The sequence below is a fragment of the Onthophagus taurus genome, chromosome 1 (genome assembly GCF_036711975.1).
Source record: "Onthophagus taurus isolate NC chromosome 1, IU_Otau_3.0, whole genome shotgun sequence".
NCBI lineage: Eukaryota > Metazoa > Arthropoda > Insecta > Coleoptera > Scarabaeidae > Onthophagus > Onthophagus taurus.
Window position 1 is genome coordinate 33,663,043 of NC_091966.1, and position 20,494 is coordinate 33,683,536.

General features: G+C 31.9%; 1 protein-coding gene across 4 annotated transcripts in view; it reads right to left on the minus strand.

Annotated features, from left to right (window-relative positions):
* The window catches only part of LOC111414307 (Rho GTPase activating protein at 100F), a 53,310-nt gene extending 33,354 nt beyond the window's left edge, over positions 1–19,956 (minus strand). For 3 of the 4 annotated variants that reach the window (XM_023045616.2, XM_023045614.2, XM_023045618.2), the window contains exons 1-4: positions 19,701–19,956; positions 19,426–19,608; positions 12,163–12,274; positions 5,429–5,458 (exon numbers count right to left, since the gene is read on the minus strand). In XM_023045616.2, coding sequence (XP_022901384.2) covers positions 5,429–5,458; positions 12,163–12,249 — 117 coding nt within the window. In that variant the 5' untranslated portion in view covers positions 12,250–12,274; positions 19,426–19,608; positions 19,701–19,956. The remainder of the gene's footprint in view (positions 1–5,428; positions 5,459–12,162; positions 12,275–19,425; positions 19,609–19,700) is intronic. The other variant, XM_023045615.2, reaches the window with a different exon arrangement.
* Positions 19,957–20,494: the final 538 nt, after the last annotated feature.

Here is a 20,494-nt window from a genome sequence, read left to right on the forward strand (position 1 = left end):
CTTTCCAAATTTTGGTTAGTTTTACAGTGACTGCTCTAGGCATAGCTATGCGTCTTTTTATTTCTTTACAGCAGTAACCGGTGTTAGGTAAAAGAGCATCTAAGTACACAAATTGATCAGTTACCTCATAATTCGCAACGATAATAGGAATTATTGTTGTTTCTGAGATGCCGATGTATTATCATTACCTTAGTTTGAGTGGGCCAAATTGGTATATGTACACTTTGCAAAACCTTATCCTGTTGCAAATGTATGTTTTATTGCTGGAGTTCCTGACGATATTTCAATATATAAATTTACTTCTGTTTCTAGTAAAATTGTTAGGGTATATGCACATGCAAAAGCTGGACTTTCAATAAAAGAGGAGAATGGATTTGAAAGAATATTTTGAGGCGAATCTGGGGACCGGTTTACGAGGGGAGAATATGGAGAATGAGTTACAACAAAGAGATTCATAGTTTGTATGATGAGCTACATATAAGTAGATTCCACTTTCTGGGTGTGAGGTGTTGGAAGTGGAGAGCTAGGGATAGGTAGGAATGAAGGAACCTGATAAAGGAAACCAAGCTCAGATATCGGGCTGTTGCGCCATAGAAGAAGAAGATATGCATAAGACGTTGCCAGTCATCACTCCGTTTCTGCCAATTCCAGATAATGTCATACTTTGTATATCAAGCAATTAAGAGTGTAAATAGAATTAAAGTCTGTTGAAACGCTTACATGAAATATTGACTAAGTCCCTACAGTACATTGTTGAAAACAACATTAAATCCGTGGCAGTATGCTAGATCCTGAAGTCATTGTGAAGATAACAAATCACACCAGCTCATTTCTAAAAATCGATTCGATTACGTAATTTTGCCAGTTTACAAATGCATCAATTTTTTATTGAAAAGTTCTCTGACTTGAGAAATGTCGTAAAATATGAGTTTTACTTGACACAGGAAGACGTATGCTCTATATGTGAATTATTGAATGCAAAAATCAAGTCCACTACTCCCTACAAGATAGCAAAAAGGGTAGCTGTAATGGAAGTACCTACTGGTGCAAAAGAGTTGACCAAAAAGTTTTATAGCAAAATTGCAGAAGCAACAGAAGAACTAAACAAGCAACAGAATTTGTCACTAATTTTTATGACAGTGAAGGAAATATTTTATCTCAAAAAATTGTTTTCAACATTTATGATGTAGGCCCTGAAAACTCCATCTTCTGTACATATATAGAAGGAAACGCAAACAAAACTCCTTATGTCTTCAACCAATGATGATTGAACTTGATAAAATAGATATCATACTCTAAGGAGATTTCTCTTGACATTAATTATGACAAGCCGATTCATGGGATACTTCAATATTTTTCTTTGCTGAATCTAATCCGCAAAGGAATTTTACGATATAATACGAAATTCGAAAATACGCGAGCCTTACTTCCAAATAAAATAACTGCAAAATGAATAAATCAAATATTTTAAAGGCTGGTAGCCTCAGTATTTCAAAAAATCCCACAAAAAGTGAAAATAAAAGCTGAAACTTCACCATTAGCAAATACCGTCATTTGGTCTATAAAAGTACTCTTAATGGATGTGTACAGGGAAATCATAAATGTTTAGTATCTTCAGATTAAGCAAGAAGGATAATGTTGCGACATTTTCACACAGACAAAGTTGCTGTAAATGACGATGATCCATCGTTCCATACCAGAGCAACATTGGCAATTCTACAAAGACGTGTCCCAAAACTAATGAAAATTAGATTGATTTTCGAAATAGTACGTTTTGTTATTATTTCAACTTTCTTCCAATAAAAAGTTTCTCAAATAACGTATTATTCTTGAAGTTGTTAACATTGTCGGGATAACATTTCACGACTTTCGAAACTTTCATAACAAATACGTTCAAGTATCAATTTAAAATTTTGGGAGAACGTTGCTTTCATTGAGGTTTACATTGGATATGTCCTTTTGCGGTGAAATATATTTATTCATTATTCATAGTTCAAAGCTTTTTGGAATGATATCCTTTTTCCAATCAGTTATTCAAATATAAAGAGATGCTAACTTTAGTCAAAGTCAATGACACCCCTCTATTACTATGTATGAAGAACAGTTAATGCCAAGTTTTGACAGATGTCATTTCCGGAGGCAACTAATTGTAAGTAGGGGACGTGCTGTTAAGCTGTTTGGTAGCGGGAATGTTTGGACAAAGTGATCCAAATTTCGAAACGTTGTAATTTATGCAGGATGGAGCACTTCCCCCTTGAACCAATAGTGTTTGAAGTCCATATTCTCTTGATCTAAACCTTTGTAACTCGTAATATCTACCGCTACAGTTTTTTAATAAGTCTACATTTGTACATATACTTTAATAATACAAAGTACTTTTGACAGCTCATCATAATCGAATTAATTGAGTTTAAAGGTCAAACTGTATTCTAACTTCTTACAACCTTACCCTGATTTATCGAATTATGAGAGTTATTGTTGCCGCACACTATAAGTATTATAATAATCTGAAAAGATGGAAAAATGGCTATAATTCTTGCTCAACAGTTTGGAAAATTTTTGCGAGATTAAAGCTACTTTAATGCCTCCATTTTTCCTTCCCACATGTTGCTGTAAACTACGATATGTCACATAAGTCGTTTAAAAATACTTCTTGCGAACCTCTTCATGCGACAGCTTCATTTCAAATTGTGTAATAAATTGTATACAGTTAAGCATATGCAGATTTATTTGTATTACTTGTACCAAAAAAATTATAAAAACTGAGCAACAATGAAAAGAAAGTAAAATCTAGATGGATAGTGTCTATTTTGTTATGGAAAAATTTCACCTCTAAAGATAAATATCAAATCTATATTGTAAAGAGAAATAAGATAGGAATAAGAAGTGGAATAGAAAACGTGAACTTAACGACCGACTACTACTTTTCCTAAGACTTTTGTATCCTTTCCTGCAAATTTCTGCAATGAGATTTTTTAAATTGTTAAACTTTTCTGATATAAGTTCTTAATAGCTGTGTTACAAACACAATCTTAAAATTTACGATCTTTGGCTCTATTATGCTTACCTTTCTGTTTTATGTGTTGCATTATTTGTACTCAAATCAAGATAAAAGCAACAAATAAACTTGTACAATCTCAATTATTGCATTAATTATAATCATATTATTTTCTTATCCTTTTCTTATTTTGCTAATTAAAAATAGAGAATCAAAAATGTGATCGCAAACGCTTCCGTAAAGTCCAAAAAATTACAAATAAAATTCACATTTAAATATTATTGCGTTTTCCATCACATTTTTACGAATGTCCGTGCAGATTTCACCGCATATTTACTACTAACTTAAACTTTAAATCAAAGCCATCGTCTCAACAAAATCTATAACATTATATAGTTAGCATAAAAATGTATCGGAATTGAGAAATACTGAAATAGCTAATTGCCAACTTTGAAATTTAAAAAAAAGTATAAAAAGTATATTTTAGACTCTCTAGAATGAGAATGCATTGGCAGAAAAAATTTGCGAAAATTTTTCTGTCTGAAAACTTCATTTTTGTGATGCACCTACTAAGTAGTCAAAAATTCCAAGCAACGGTAACCTTTTTGTGTTTCCTTTTTACTCGATATCAACCCAACCTAACTCAATCCAAACCAACCCATGTTATTAGATATATAGTTTACATGATTATGGTAAAGAAAAGTACCCAGCTGTATATATCTAGGTATTTGAACCTTACTGTTAAAATATGTTAAAATGCATAAAAAGTTATGTAGTAACAGAAATGAAAGTTACAACGATATGTTATGGTCTATGGCACCAAAAACGGTTCATAGTGGCAAGAAAGTGTTTAGCATTGTGGCTGATATTGTTGCTTATAATTTTAATAATGATCTTAAGTAATGCAAGTACAAAAATTACCAATTGAAAAATCGTGCTTTGAGTTTTGCTACATTGCTCACGATAAGCGGTCCATAATTGATGAGGCTAAAGAAGCTCGTAGAAGCATATTGTCAGACAGATTAGCTGCAGAAGCAAAAAATAAAATTCAGGAAGCACAAATGTACGGTGTAGGAATCACTGATTAAGGTTTCTAAAGCTGTATGTTTTACAACCATTTTTATGTATGCTTTTTATCAATAAATATGATATTTCTTGTAAAATCGGCTCCATTTCGTCAAAAATGAATATTTCTTAAAAATCCTACGTAGTTTCCCAGTTTTTGAGTTTTGAAAAGTAATCGTACTCGAAATTTGATTATTTGACTTCCGGTTTAAGAGAAATTCTGCACACAAATTGACTCTGCACGATTTGCTAGATTGCTTTTAATAACTGTTAATAAAAAAGCTGCTTATTAAAACCCCACTTTTCATTCCAAAAAATCTTAAAGTTATCTTTATTTTGGAGTCCCCTAGGTGACATATCCCCTTAATAAGAGGTAATGTCTTTTTATTATAAAAAAAATTGCAGTAAAAATTCCAATTTACGAGTTATGTGGAAATATTGAATATGATGATGGTGTATGCGTTTACTGAAGTGTGTTTACATTTTTAAAATAAATATATTGAGTGCTTGAAAACAATCTACCTAAAACAAATTTATTTAAAACCCTTAAACATCCGGCATTTTATGAATTTCATCAAAAGTTTATTAAAATCGCCAAGGAGGTTCTTCCCATAATTAAATTGCATTCTCTCAGTAAGAATATTAAATCAACTTGAACTGGCTAGAAATTGCTGACAACAAGATTTTGTATACAAATTAATTATGTTATTTTATAAGATTCCGTCGCATCCACCAATTTTTTGAACAATCAAGAGATCTTCTTTTGTAATGTATTTCAAGATGCACTTTAATTATTAAATTACCCACCGCATCCTATTTATATTAAATCTGTAACCCCACCAAAACATTTTCACCACTTTCTGAAGAATGAAAAAAATTTAAATAGATTTGAGCTTTCTTTGCTGTATTATTAGTTAAATTAAAATAACCACAAAGATAACCCAACCGGAAACAAATCTCTCAATTCTTTCCCTTTATTTGTGAATAATTAAAACAAGAAAACGTTTCTACTTCAAAATAATCTCAAATAGAACAAAAACACAGCTGCTGAACTGAAAATAATACCGAGAACCTTTTTTAAAGTTCAGTAATCACAACTGAAGCTTTACAAAAAAATATCTGGCGCAACCCTTTATTTAAAGATAATAAAAAGAAATTTGAATATAATTAAAAAAAAATTATAATAAATATAAATCGTTATAAACATTAATCATAAGCAATAACCACATCAATTTTTATAAATATCTTAAAAAACAGTTAATAATAAGCTACAAAGCTTTATAAGCAAGATAATAAAAATAAATTGTGAAAAATAAGAAACACGAATGAAAATTAGCAAATAAAAATACACATCGGCCGACTTACATGAATTACAGTATTGTTCCCTCGAAATAACTGTAAAAAAATCATTGATTTAATTAAAAAAATTGTTTAGTACGCTGATTATTTTTAAATACAAAAAAAATTATTTGTAGTTACACCATTCAATTAAATATAAAAAAGCGTTTCTCCGTATAAAGCAATTTCCTCATTCCCCTTTACACAACCCTCGTTTTCTTTCCTATCTAAAGGCCCATCAAACAATTCCCACTGTAATTAACTATTTTCCACGTGCGCTCTCTATTCCTTTCATTTCGTTCGAGCTACTTCAATTTAACCACGTAAACTTATTAGAAACCACAACAAAATGGTTTACGAAAAAAGTTAACTTAAAACTAACTTTAAACTTACTAATTTGAATACACTAACATTTTAGTGTTTAAATAGAATAACTTTAAAATACCGTCCAAAATAACTCGGATTTCTTGGTAAAGTCGAAAATTTCCTCCGCCTTCAGGTACTTTAAGTAAACTCCAAGATAGATGCACACACAAAAAGGCATAGACGAGAAACGTTTGCTTTGAAGTGCTCGCTTATTATTTCCTTAACTCCAAACTCATTCCCTATGGTTAATATCGAGTTCTAAGATGGTGCGGGAAGCAAGCAAGAAAGCCGGAATTAATTAACGTTGGAAATAACGCAATTATCATCTCAAACAACCGCCACATTCGTAAACGTTAAAGGCAAAAAGGGGCTAAATAAGATGAAATGTATTCAATCAAAAAATGTAGAACGTCGGATTATATATAAAAGAGATTGTAAATTTTTGAGTTAATTACAGAACTTTTTTTTAAACTGATTCAAGTTAGGAGTTTCAAAGAGGACTTGACAATTAATGGAGATAGAAATAGTGGAGTCTATTATAAACAGTACAGTGCGATTTTCCAATTCATTAATGAAGCCCATAAAAATCCTCTTAAAATGCTCGACAATATTTTTAGGAGATTAATTCTTCAAGTGTGTTCAAATTGCAAACCTTTGTGAATGTGGACACCAAAAGTTAAATTTCACTTGAAATTATATTTATATTGTTAAATTAGTATGTAACCCGACCATTTTCTTGTGATAACACAATAATGCAACCGAAAATGATTTCAGTATTAAAATCTTACTGCTACATAAACTAACTGGAGTGAGGTACACTCAACTTTTTTACTTTTTTAATGGTACCAACATAATTTTTAAAATTTACATTGCCATTTACCGACAGAAATATCTCTTATAAATAACATTGTATGTTTACCTATTAAGTTTATGAGAGTTAAAAATATAAACGAAACTACACACTACACAGAGAAACTGCACAACCTAATGGAAAATCGAAGGAAAACGCAGAAGTGTACAACGGAATACAAAAGTACTAATCGCATTGTCAAAAAGAAAAAACGAGCCAACCTAAGAGCATACCAAAACAAAACAAATTCTAGAAACTATAGAAAACAACAAGAGTAGGATAATACAAAGATCAAATCTAACAAAATGAAAATATAACCAGAGAAAGAATACGAATTGTAAAAGAAATCTAAACATTCAGTGAAAAGCCATACTTTTCTGCCATACCAAAACCGGAAACTGTGACTAGAAAGGTTCTAAAACTCGGATTGGAGAACCTTCCCGAAATATCGATATGCTGAAGGAAAGATACTCGAAGCATGGAAGAATGCCGAGGTCATACTTATACATAAGAAGGGAGACAACACAAATATTAAAAATTATAGATCTATAAGTTTATTATCCCATCTCTACAAATTACTAACTAGAATTATAACGAATCGTCTTACAGTAAAACTAGATTCACATCAACCAGGGGAGCAGGCCGGTTATCGAAAAGGTTTCAGTACTGAAAAAACCACAGATTATAATGTTCCTTTACACTTAGCATTCATCGATTATCATAAAGTTTTTGATAGCATTGGTCACTTCGGGTAGCACTAAAAGATGCTAGAATAGATTAGCGATACACCGCCATCATCAAAAATATCCATGAATAAGCGACCTTTCACATCAAAACAGATGAGGATACAAAAACAGAGAAAAATCCTTTTGGTAAAGGCATTCGGCAGGGTGACATCAAATTGTTCATTTTGGCATTGGGAAATGTATTTAAACAATTGGTTTAGGAAAATATGAGTCTAAATGTGGACGGTGGGACTGGTCAGTTCAGACATAAAGGAACTAGGAAACATGTTAAAAGATCTAAACTCTAAACGAACACTGAAAGAAAATTGGTCTAAAAATGAACCTGCATAAAACCAAAATAATGAGCAACACACAAAATAATGTTCCCAGCCATTACATATATCTTGGTGTATGTATCTAGGTGTATGATAGGTGCATACTGCCAGGGACTATATACGGATTTGTAACCATGGCCTTGCCAAGAAAAACTGCAGAACAACTTAGTGTAACCCAAAGAGCAATGGAACGAGCCATGGTGAGAGTCACTGTAAGAGAGAAGATTCGAAATAGCGAGATTCGCAGATGAACACAAATGACAGATGTTATAATTCGAGTTATAGCGAGGCTTAAGTAGCAATGGATCGCGCATATGACAAAACAAAACACAAAAAAATGGATACAAAGAATAACCTTTTGAAGATCACGACAAAACTAGAAGAGGTGGATCGATGATATGAAGGGTGTGGCAGAAAAGAATGGATAAGAACAGCAAAAGACAGAAATAAATGGAAATATTTGGAAGAGGCCTATGTCCAGTAGTGGATAAATACAGGCTGAGGAAGAAGAAGAAGAAGTTTATGAGATTTTTTTGGACCTATATTTTTTGAATAGATACTTTTACGCTTTACACGTTAAACGAAAGTATATTTAATAACAATATCAACTGGTAATCTTTAAAGTTAACCTAAAATAATTAAGAATCCACATTGACATTATTGTTAGTATTAAATTCAAATAAACGTTCTAGGTTTTGTGTAAGATTAAAAAAGCAACAAATTTATTATAGTAATTTAAAATTTCCTCACAATATTAATGGTGAAACCCGCTATTTTATATCCCGGTCAGTTATCCTTCATTAAAGATTCACAACATTTTTAACGTCCATCGATAGACGATTGAATTTTAAATTTTAAAAAGCTCTGCTATTTCAAAATACAGTTAGTTGAATCCGATAAAGAATACAAATTTTCAAAACACAGCTAATCAGGATAAAGTGCCATTACTGATATCGCAATTTGATTAAAATTTTTTGTTCGAATATTTATTATAATGATCAAAGCTTATATAAAATTTTCTCATTTTATCTCAAGTTAATTTGCGAGTTTGTATTGAAATGAAACAAATACTTTTTGTACTCACTGATTAAGAATGTTATACTTCTTAGGATTAGTTTTGACATTTGAAAATTATTAATTGGGTTGGTCTAGTATTTGTACGTAAAAAAAGCATTTTGAAAATATTAAATTTCCATTGAATTGGGTGAAATTGACCCTTTGGAAATTATTGTTTTTGTAGTAAAGTACAATTTAGAACAACACGAAAGACAAGGAAATGTGTCAACTATATGGGAGATCTCAGCTCGACTATCCGATGAAATCGGAAAAATTAAAAAAGACCACTGGAAAATGTAGTAGAAAATAATAGAAAAAGCCAAATAGGAATAGTAATAGAAGCAATACGAGCACCATTAGAGACATATTAATGGAAAAACTACAAAAATTTTCATGATTCAACAACAAAATTCATTACAGTATCATGTGTAAAGAAGAAATTCAGTAAGATATAAGCAAAAAAATGTAATGCCACGAAGTCTATCATAGAATATGCAAAAAGTAACTGACTCATAGGAAGTAGTCTGAAAATTAGGAGAATGTTACATGACAAAAAGAATGGAAACGAATTACTTGGGATGAATTAGACTATAGTTTTGGAAATTGCCAATTTAGGGAGAAGATTAGGTTAACTTATGTTAATCATTATTGTCCCAGTTAATTTATACAAAAGATTATATGAAATTTACGCATTACCGATTTTTGTCATAATATTAATTGCGGCAGTTGGAGTGTAACTAAATAATTGCGAGGTATTCGCAGCTGAATGTTCAAGTAATTTAGACTTAATCTTAGTTCGCTAGATATGTGTTAAAAAATATACATTAATATTTTCCAAAAGATTTTTCTGTAGCATTTGATATATTTGTAAGTAATAATAAAGCAAATTGTTAGCTAACCTCGTATTTGCCTTGTTAAAGTCTTGATCAAAGTAACAGTGGGTTAGCACAGTAGTTATTGACAAATGAAATACTTCTTTATTTTTTTTTTCATATCTGTTGATATTCAGATGTATATCATATCACGATCACATCGAACTTCCCCACTATTATTAGTAAATTTAAGACGACCAAAAATTGGAGTTGCTAACTACTTGCGTGACATCCAACAATCATGAAAATCTTGCATTTTATTTGCGGCACCAAAATCGTTACCCCAATGAAGTGTACACTTCTTGAAAATTTACAAATTTCCATTGTTTTAGATGTAATTGTTGAACTCCGATCTCATTTTTGTTGACATATGCTATATATCTGTTAGCTTCTTCAGATATAATTGTATGTGTAAATAGAATTTTCGATGTTGAATCATCCCTCTTAAATTTTAAATCACCAAAGTCTTTTTCATTAACACTGACTTCCAATATTGATAAAAACTGTTGTTCTATCAACTGTTTACACCAAGAAGCCATTTTTACGCGATGCATTTGCGTAAACATTGATAGCAAAAGGATGTTGGCAAATATATTTGTTCAATGTTGAAAACAGTGATTCCCAAACTGTTAGCCTGCGCCTCAGGGTCAAATAGGCACATAGAGATGCATAGACCCTTCGTGACAAATTTGGAACGAAAAAATCAGCTTATATAGAAAATCTCAAAGTATGGAAAAAAAGTTAATGAAGATGCAGGCAAAGATGTTTTTTTTTACAGCAATTTTTGACGTCATATGAACTAGATTCTTCTAAAAATATAAAAACCATGCTTGAGGGGCTCTTTTCACAGCAAATTATTTCACTTGATAAATATTTTGAAAAAAAATTTCGATGCTTGGATTCAAGATCCATTTAATATTATCGAGTTATCTTGTGATAACAGTTTGAAAGCAAAATGTGGCCGCATAGAATTGGAAGAATTTTAGGTCTTAATGAATATCCCCATCTATGTTTATTGGTGTGAAGCTGTGTTTTGGACGGTATCAAAAAGCAAGCATAGAGCAAAAATCAATTGTGCAAATATTTAAAAACATTCCGATGCTGCATTAAATATTGAGGGTGCGTCATGGAAGAGTGATCTCCTTGTCGCTCCATTAAGTGTTGGTGATGCTACTAATCGCAGTACTCTTTGCAATTAGCCTTGAAATATTGAGATATTAAACGTTACACAATCTATGAGTTCCAATTATGACGAAATTGTCAATTTTGTATAGCTTTGCAATTATAAAGCTTCTTAATTTAAAACTGATCCTATCCGCATAGGACACAAATGTTATTTTCAAAAAGCAAATCATTGAAATTAAGGATGAGGTTCGAGATTTAAAGCAATACTCTCGTAGAAGCAACCTCGAGTTGCAGGGCATCTCAGTGAAGGGGAATAAGAACAACGTTCTAGGTACGTATTAATCGTGTCCGTTATGGAACTAGAACAGACTTTATTTCTACACCTCGAGCTATCGTGGTTCGTTTTTGCAATCATTTTGCCAGGGATCTTCTGGCTTCTGCCAAGCTAGTAGCATTTCGGTTTGCCAAATCCACCTCCTAGGATGATCTTAATCTCTGACCGATATGTCATGAAGAGAGATAATGTGGTTCGTTTTTGCAATCGTGTTGTCACTGATATTCTTACTATTCATTAGCTAAACAAACGTTTTATTTCTCTTGTCCTCTCTATTGAAGGCATCTTTAAACGTTACTTCATTCAAAAAGCAACTCACGCCTGAGAACAATTTTTTTTTTTGAGCATCGTAAGGTGAGCTACCAAGAAGAAAGGTTACAAGTTCATTTGAAAGTGTGATTGTACAGTTTATATACGCCATGACTAGGAAAGAGTGGGAATCACTAGTCTAAACATTTTAATGTAAATTTCAGTTTACATATTAATTTTTTTTGAAAATTGTGTATATTTCTTTTGAGATTATTTATATACTTTTTATATTTCATTCAAAATTATTACGTAAATCGATTTAATTTAAATTTTCTTAATTTAAATTCTCAATTCATACATAGTAGTAGTACCAAGTAGGTAATATTTATATCAGAACATTGCATTTCTCTAAAGTACATAGTATGTGTAGTTTATCGTGGGCGGAATGGTATTATGAATGCGACCGTGTCACGTGATCAAAGCGCCCACTCGATATGGTGGTTAACGTGTCGCGTGGAATGCACCACCCACGTTAAAACGCGTTTAAACCAACGTGTCTATTTGTTACGTGTAAAGAGGATTAAAGTTTAAAACAAAAAAAATACGTACAAAAATCTTTTACAAAATAAAAAAATAACACTTTTTTGGATTTTTGTAGATAATCCTATTATTTAGTGTTGAGTGAAAAAGGGTTAATTATTATTGTTTGTTATTACTACGCATCAATATGAATTGCAGATTTTATTGGGATCATATGAATGGAAAATTTCATGATTTTCGTTTTCTTGGTATCAATAGACCATTTTCATGACTTTATTTCTTCGCATGAATGGAAGATTTTTTTCTTACCTTTCTGCTACGACCGCAGCACAGCATATTGCGCGTACGCGATCGCCCGGACGTGATCTTGGTTCTAGCCAACTTCCGCCACTGCATACCAAATCAGCGCTCGGATATCATCCTAAAATAGAACAACAAAAAAAGAAGAATTGAAATTTTTTTGCTACAAAAATTATCATTTACAATCAAGAATTGTACAAAAAGTTTTCCATAAAGATAAAGTTTGTTCATCCTAACATCAATGCAGTGAATGATACTAACAAATAAAGTAAATATTTTTGTTCGACATCGACATAACAGTATGATATCGTTAAGAAGTGAAATATATTTCGTGTTCATTAAAACTAATAAATTAGTTCATAAAAAGGCACCCAACAAATATCGACTAATTTTTGTGCTTGAGAAAGGATAAGATTCATTTTCTTATTATTTAGAACATTTTCTGGCCTTGACAATCATTATTTTTGAATCCGTTGAGACGTTTTTATTTGACCACGATATTTTGGACACATCGGATTTAATATTTTTATGATTTTCAAATATTTTTCAAACTTGTTTTAAGTCGTTTATTGATCCTGAATTCTCCTTAAGGTCTTTATTATCCGAGAGAGAGAAAGATTGAGATTATATGGAAGTTACGAGACACAAGGGATGTAATATTAACCTATAAACGTTATAATAACCTATATTAACCTATAACTTTTGCAGTGCTGAGAACTAATAATACTCGAACTGATAACGTTGCTTTGCAAAATTTACATATTTTTCAAATGTGAAGATGTCCCGTTACTCTTCAGTTGTAGCCACATATTTAAACTCAAGTTTTTTCGGTTACTAAAATGCAGAAAAGACGTTGCCAAACATGGAAACATTATGTATGTACAGACCTGGAGAGACAAACAAAGGTTCAAAGTAGTACTGCTATAGCCGGCTTTCTTGGAACCATAATATCTCCATAAGTTATAACTCTCCATGTCTTCAACGATTCTTGCGCTGGAGAAAATAGAAATCTTAATCTAACAAGATTTCTCGTTACATTGACTATGATAGACCAATTTTCAGTTATTCATCAATATTTTCCGTTACGTGGTCATAGTTTTGTTATTACCTTGTTATTGTAAGCTGAGCCGAATCTAGTTCTAAAAGAATGTGAAACCAATACGAAACTCCAAAGTACAAAAATCAAAAATTTCAAAGACTGATAACCTCAGCATTAATGAAACGTTTGATTCCAAGACGATAAACGTTGGGTTACTATCCCGCTCTATCTAATTTTTGATTGGACATGGACAAACATGTCATCAAACATGCACATCCATTAAACCCAAGTCTCGGTTTGTAACACCCAACCCTACCCAACCCAAAGATAAACTTCTTCCATTTTGCACCACACAGACGAATTTTGTTCTTAATGACTTATGCATAGTTCGCAAAATTCAAAATTGCTCTTCAAGTATAAGGAAGTCGTCACGGTTTTTTAATAAAGTATATCACGTAGAAGATATAAGGACAAATATACTTCTTTTATATAAAACGAGATGGTCTGTTTTAAAACTACTTGAATATTCGTATGAATACATTGCCAAATTATATAAAGATCATGCTAGGAATCCAGAATATGTCGCAGATACAAGAACGAAAGCTATGTGCGACAGAATCGCAATCAAACTACTTTGTTGTCATGGTCATAATAGCAAAGTACATTTCAAAAATAGAGTTTGTCGTTAATACTTTTCAAAGTGCTCTTGATGCTAAAAAGAAACATAGAAAGTATTAAAGGAAAACAATTCTTTAGAAACACAGAAAACAGAACGAAGCTTATTTTGCAACCTTGTATAAAAAAATTGTTGAAATATTTAATAAAATATAACAATAAGTCAAATTCAAATACAAAGATTTACGAACCATATTTAGATGCTATTATATCTTCAATAACAAGCTGGTTTGAACAAAAAAGCTTGCTGCACCCACATGCTTTAACAATCAACATAATTGTTTAGCTATCAAATATATTGATTGTTAAAAAATTCCAATTTGCCGAACAATTTTATTCTATAAAAAAACCTTTATGCAGAAACTGACAATTGGTTACAATATTGGTAAAATACACAAATTACAACAGATTTAACATTCAACAACACTTAGAGTTAAGCTCAATCATTACTGTTTTGTGTTTTGCTCCAACAATTTGTTCCGTTAAAAGACGAACACTTTGAGGAAAGTGAGAACGTAGCTTAGGTCTACAATTACAGTTACTTAATGAACTGTGTATGTTAAGTGTCTACCAGATAAAGTGAAGGACAGTGGTCAATTTTGCAATGATTTCTTAGATATTTCCGCACAGACTCAAAAGAAATTATGTTTAGCTTTTTCTCTTTCATAACTTTATTTTACTTATATTTCAGGATGTCAAATAAGCCGCAAGATCATTTACATGTCTTGTGATAATTTCACATCAGTCTGAAAAAAAAACATTTCTGGATGGATGCGATATCTAAGACTATTCAGTAAAAGAAAATGTTGGTATATGTATATCTTCTTAGACATTCTTAGACCTTTGAGGTCTTTTTATATCATGGACGGTGAAATAATTTGGAAATATTGTATCTTCGACCGGACAGAAAGTAGAGAGGTTCAACTCATGCAATAATCAACTATAAGGATGCACAAGTTATCCTTGGTAATAAGATTTGAAATGTGGATCTGACCAACTGTGTAAGAGTATGATATGCAAAAAGTTTAATCAACATCACTACAAAATCAGAAATATCTTAGCTTATGGGTGTATTAGATAGGCTACTAACGTTCTGGGTACATTTGGTGATTTTGTAGATATCGCGGTTTTTCCTATAGACTATAGGCCTAGATGATTTTTTTTGAACAACGTGAAATCTAAAATCTCGAGACCCAAAACGTTATCATTACTAAAATACACCTTTAAGGTTAACACAGAAAATATTCCACTTCTTATATAATCACAAGGAAACATCTGAAAAGAAATGTAAACGGTTTTAGCACGCACTTTATTTCACGTGTATCGACTTGTGCTTTCATATAACCGTAGGAGAATGGAAACGTTTTTATTAAATGTTATGATTTTATAACTAGATTGTTCCAAAAGCTATATATGGACAAAACATTGTGAGGTTTCTCGTTTCTTTTGCAACAACGTATTTATACGACGCTGGGTTTTCGGCTATAGCTGTAATAAAAACCGAATACAGCTCAAAATTCGATATGGAGTGTGAAATGAGAGCAACGTTAATGCTTAATAATTTTTTAAAATAGGTCATTTTCAGATATAATAGCTAGTTACGCTAAATATTTATCTCTGTGTCGAAAAATATTCAACGCCTTTGTAATGTCAGTCACCACAGAGTGACTTTTGTTAACTTTTTCAAGTATTTAGCATAGCCTTTCTCTCTCTCTTTAATTACAAATACGTATTGCCTTGCTTTCGCCTTTAAATATTTTTAGTAAGAAAGCATTACTAACTTACTTACGTCAAAAGTGATAACAGTAATCGTTAAATCAACAAAGATTTATTATTAATACCACATTTGTATGTTAACGTCATATATTATCAGTTATAATACTTCCCATAATCGCGCAATATATATTCATAATAATACGATAAGAGTGAAATATGAACATTTTTACGAAGTTTTTTTTAACAGTTTACTAACACTTTAACTTCGTCATAAATTAACAAGAGTGGTGTACACTCAACTTTCTAGAACTTTCATAAGACACTGATAATATGTACAACATTTTTACTTATTTTTCTAATTGTTTCTTCAAGTTTCACAAAGAAATGAAAGAAATTTTGCACCCTTTAATTAAATTTTTATTTTTACGAAAATTTATTGGTGTAGTATTTTTTCTTTAGTTCCTTTCTTCTTGTTAATTTAATACCACTAAAAGTGTGTATAGAATTAATGGTAAGTACGTTATGATTTATAAAGTATGGTTAGCCGAATATCGTCCCATTTAATTTTTTTGTCAGGATTTATGTGTGTGCGCTACATAAAGTATTCCATCAAATTTTATGGATTGCGGCTCCGCTCATTTGTACTCTTTATTAACTGGGTAGTACACACCACCTAAACTGAGGTTATATATTTCATATAGAGACATTTAGGTACGACATCTTTGATTATATAGTATGTCGCTGTAAGCTAAGATATTAATGAATAAATTGTAAGTTTATTAACTATAATCTAGTAGATTTGTATCCATACCTTATGGTATAAGGTTTTATTTCGAAGATCCAACAACATAACAATTTTTCTTAACAAGAATTACAGTTTTAAGAACAAAGTAACATATGTATATATTAATGTATAGATTCTGTAAGGAAGTATACGAATTTATCAAGAACGATTTTTGAATTAAAGAATTAATTATAACGAATTAATGATAATATGAAGAAACAATTCTGGAAATGATACCAACAGGGTTATTAGAAAACAACTCTTTTTACCTTGGATCCTACTAATACGTTTTTGTGAAACTGAGTCTCATTCAAAACTAGACTTCAATATTAATGTTTGGATTGGTATCTTTGATACGTGTATGTGCCCATAAATTAGTGCTATTCACCCATCCCGATAAGGCATAGAGTATCTGATGTTTATCTTCATTCGAGCTACAAATAGAACCATCCAAGACTTAGACATTATCATTACAACACAGCTGACAGAGATGATCTCAAGAAGAAAACCACTCATATGTAGCCGATCTTGTGATCGCCCATCCACAACCCAATTACCAACTGTGTCTTTCACACTCACTCTTTGATATCGATCGTTGGTTATCCAAACAGTTGATATTTGGTCAGTATGATAGTTTCACCGCTCTGTCTGCCGTGTTTTATTCAAAATTTTCACGAGTTCTTAGTCTCTGATTAAATCATACATTGAGCTTCCACTTCATACTGATCGTATTCTTTTGACTTCATCACTCAAACATCCGTTATCAAAAAAATCATGCTTAGGAGTTCTTATTTCCGACACGGCGAGAAAATAGGTACTGGAAGAAGACCAAGAAATTATTTTGGAATTAATAACCATCGAATAGATATTTGCACTAAAATATAGCAATTATGTATTGATATACAGCGGATGGCTGAAGAACGCAAGAACGCAACTCATTATCGGAATGTTAATACATGAACGACTATTTCATTTCATTAATGTATATTTGCACAAGACTTCAGTAAACCAAAGAAAGAAATAAAGAATTGTTTCAATCAGTCCCAGAACCTAACAGAAAGCATTCCGAAACAACACCAACCATCAGCACGATCTGATGAATTTTAATGACAGGATGATGTTCTCGGCAGAGTGAAACAACGATAGAACGATAAGTCATCAACCAAAACGGAGAGTTGCTGCTACATGTATGCATCTTTCACAGTCTACGAAGAAATAATACCTACTTTCGCCACAAGATCAACACAAATTCACTTTCTCAAATAGCACGGGGCCAAAAAGCTATTATTGACTACCTAATAATAAACTCAAATACATGAGATGGGTTAATGTCAGAGCGTTTTTATCAACAGACAAATGAAGTGATCATAAAATGATATTGGGAAAAGTGCACATGATATTACAAAATAAGCAAGAAACAAGAGAATTAAATAAAGAAAATGCAAATTAGGATCCTTTGACAATGAGAGCAAAAGGCCGCTCTATCAGGACAGACTACGAAATTTAGGGTAAAAATAAATGACAACAGAACCTTTCTCCAAGCGAAATATACATGAATCAGCAGAGGAATCTATAGAGAAAAGAAAAATCAAAACACGCGGAACCAACTCGAAACCGTGGTTCTGTGAGGAAGCATCTAGTAATGGAAAAAAGAAGAACCCACTTAACACACAGAACTAGCCAATCGGAAGATGACCACATAAATTATGTGACTACTAAAACCAGAGCGATGACAACAAACAGCTAAATGCCTAGGATGATTAGCATTTTTGGTCCAAACAGTTCCAATTTATTGTCCACTTTTCAACAAGGAATATATGTTATTTTTTCTTTCTTTCTCTTTTTCACCATATTTGTTAAAAGCACCTGATATGTTAATCAAGATTTTTGATCACAGCTTTATATATGACCAAAAAAGTTATAAATGAAGGAAGAAAATATTCGAAAAATGAATAAATTTAAAATCATTTTCCATCAGGTCATTTTAAAATGATAAAACGAATTCATTCGAAAAGTATTTAAAACAAGATTATTCTTAATTCAAACTTTATTTCAGTTGTAACCCATTTTTACAAGTCCCAGAAAGTTATCGATCCGTTTTTGCCCTAGATATACTCTAGAAATGGAACACTACAAGTAGATACTTGGCCTAACATAAAAAACAAATTAAAAAAAATTCTTCGAACACATTTTAACCTATTTAGACAAAATAATGAAAATTATTGATTCGTTACGATTTGATATTAAAGGTTGTCGAGTTTCTTGAATAAGGGATAAAGTGTGGGAGAATGGCGTGTTGAGAAACAGTAGTGTTGAGATTGTAGGACGTGTGTATACGTGACCGTGTCAAAAATGCCGGTACACTTATCGTTTTCAATCTAGGTGGAAACCGCGCGAAATCCTTTACTTCACAGGAAGAAAACGTTGAAAATAAGAGAGAAAAAAGCCTAACCTGAAGAGGGGTTAAAGGGGGCATGAAGCCCTGACAACCCTGCCGGGTAAATTTGTTTTAAATTACCTACACAACATGCGAAAGAGGAATGTGCTTTTCAAGTGATTAAAAACGAATTTACCGCAAGCTATTTGTCACAAGTTCCCGGTACCTCACTCAAACCCGGAACTAATTGTTAAAGTACAATAAAGTTTTGATTTTTTTTTTCTTGAATGAACTTAATTTCAGTCTTTCCTCAAAATTAATTTAATATATTTTGAGTTTAAATATCAAATTGTCAATTAAAGCATCACATTGACAGATAAACGTCAACTTGACAGATGAAATTTTAAATAAATTTGTTGTAAATCGATATCATTCTTGGAAAATATTGAAATTAACTACATTATTCGTATTTGAGTTATAGGTCAACCATGATGACGTAATTCATATGCGTTTTCTTAATATTCGTCTTAAAATACTTTAATAATCATTTTTCATGGATCAAATTTTATTCTAAAACTAAAATAATTTTTATCACAAATACAATCATCAAGTTAGAGATATAATTGAAAATTTTTAATTACCAAAAAAAGCACCTTTTTGAAACAATTACTATAAACTTACCTAAAAAACATCATCACCTGTAACCAAACTCGATGATCTTGATTCGTTTTCCACGTAGAAAACTCCTAAACATTTTATCGTCGTAAAATTAGCAATCGCGCCTCGCGAGAAAGCTCAATCGATACTAGTGTCTGCCCGGTCGCGACCCGAGCTTTAGAGCTTTAGCCGCTTTTCCTCTCTCCTCTTCCGGAATGATGTCCGAAAAAAATAATAGAAAAACGATAACACGTATTTATTTAAATGAAAGAAAATAATAATGTTGATTGTATTGTTACCGAATTTATTTCGATGGTCGTTTTCCCGAAGTGCCTCCGCCGGTTCGGGGTATAGGGCACAACGGGAATCGATCGGATGACGGCCCCATTTCACACCACCGAAAAAGATAACACGAAAAAGCAATTATAAAGAAATTTAAACCGGGCCGAGGCGAAAATGGAAACGAGAGCTTTATGTCGTAAAAAAACTTCCTTTTAATCTTGGATTCGATTCGGACGGTGTTTTGAAATTTAGAACGATTCGCGGACTAAAGCACTAAAAAAAGCGCGGCTCCCTCCCTGTCTTGGTCCGAGCTTTCGCGAGCTTCCGCGACCAACAACGCCATCTACAATGCATTTTTACAAGTAAATAACATGCAAAATAATATTATATTAAAAAATATTAAAGATATGATAAAGATTAAAACAAATAATGATATTAGATTTTAAAAAATTACGAATTTTTAAGAATAATTATAAGCGCCATCTCTAATTTAGGATCTACACTAAATACATTTCGAATTCTCTAATATACCGGAAATTTCATAATACTCGCAATATATGAATGCAGTAATCATAAGCTTTGTTCGTTGGGACTGCACTACTTGCACTCACTTGCACTATGCAGTTTAGTGCAGATGTTGTGTGTTCGTTGGGGGATAGTGCAGTTTAGTGCAGTTGCACTCATACTGTTCGTTGGGCCAGGTGCAGTGCAATTTAGTGCAGTCGGTGCAAGTTAGTGCAGATTTTGTTGCACCTGCTTTCGATTAACTTCAATAAGTGCAGTGTAACTAAAATGGCGGAATATTTGAAAA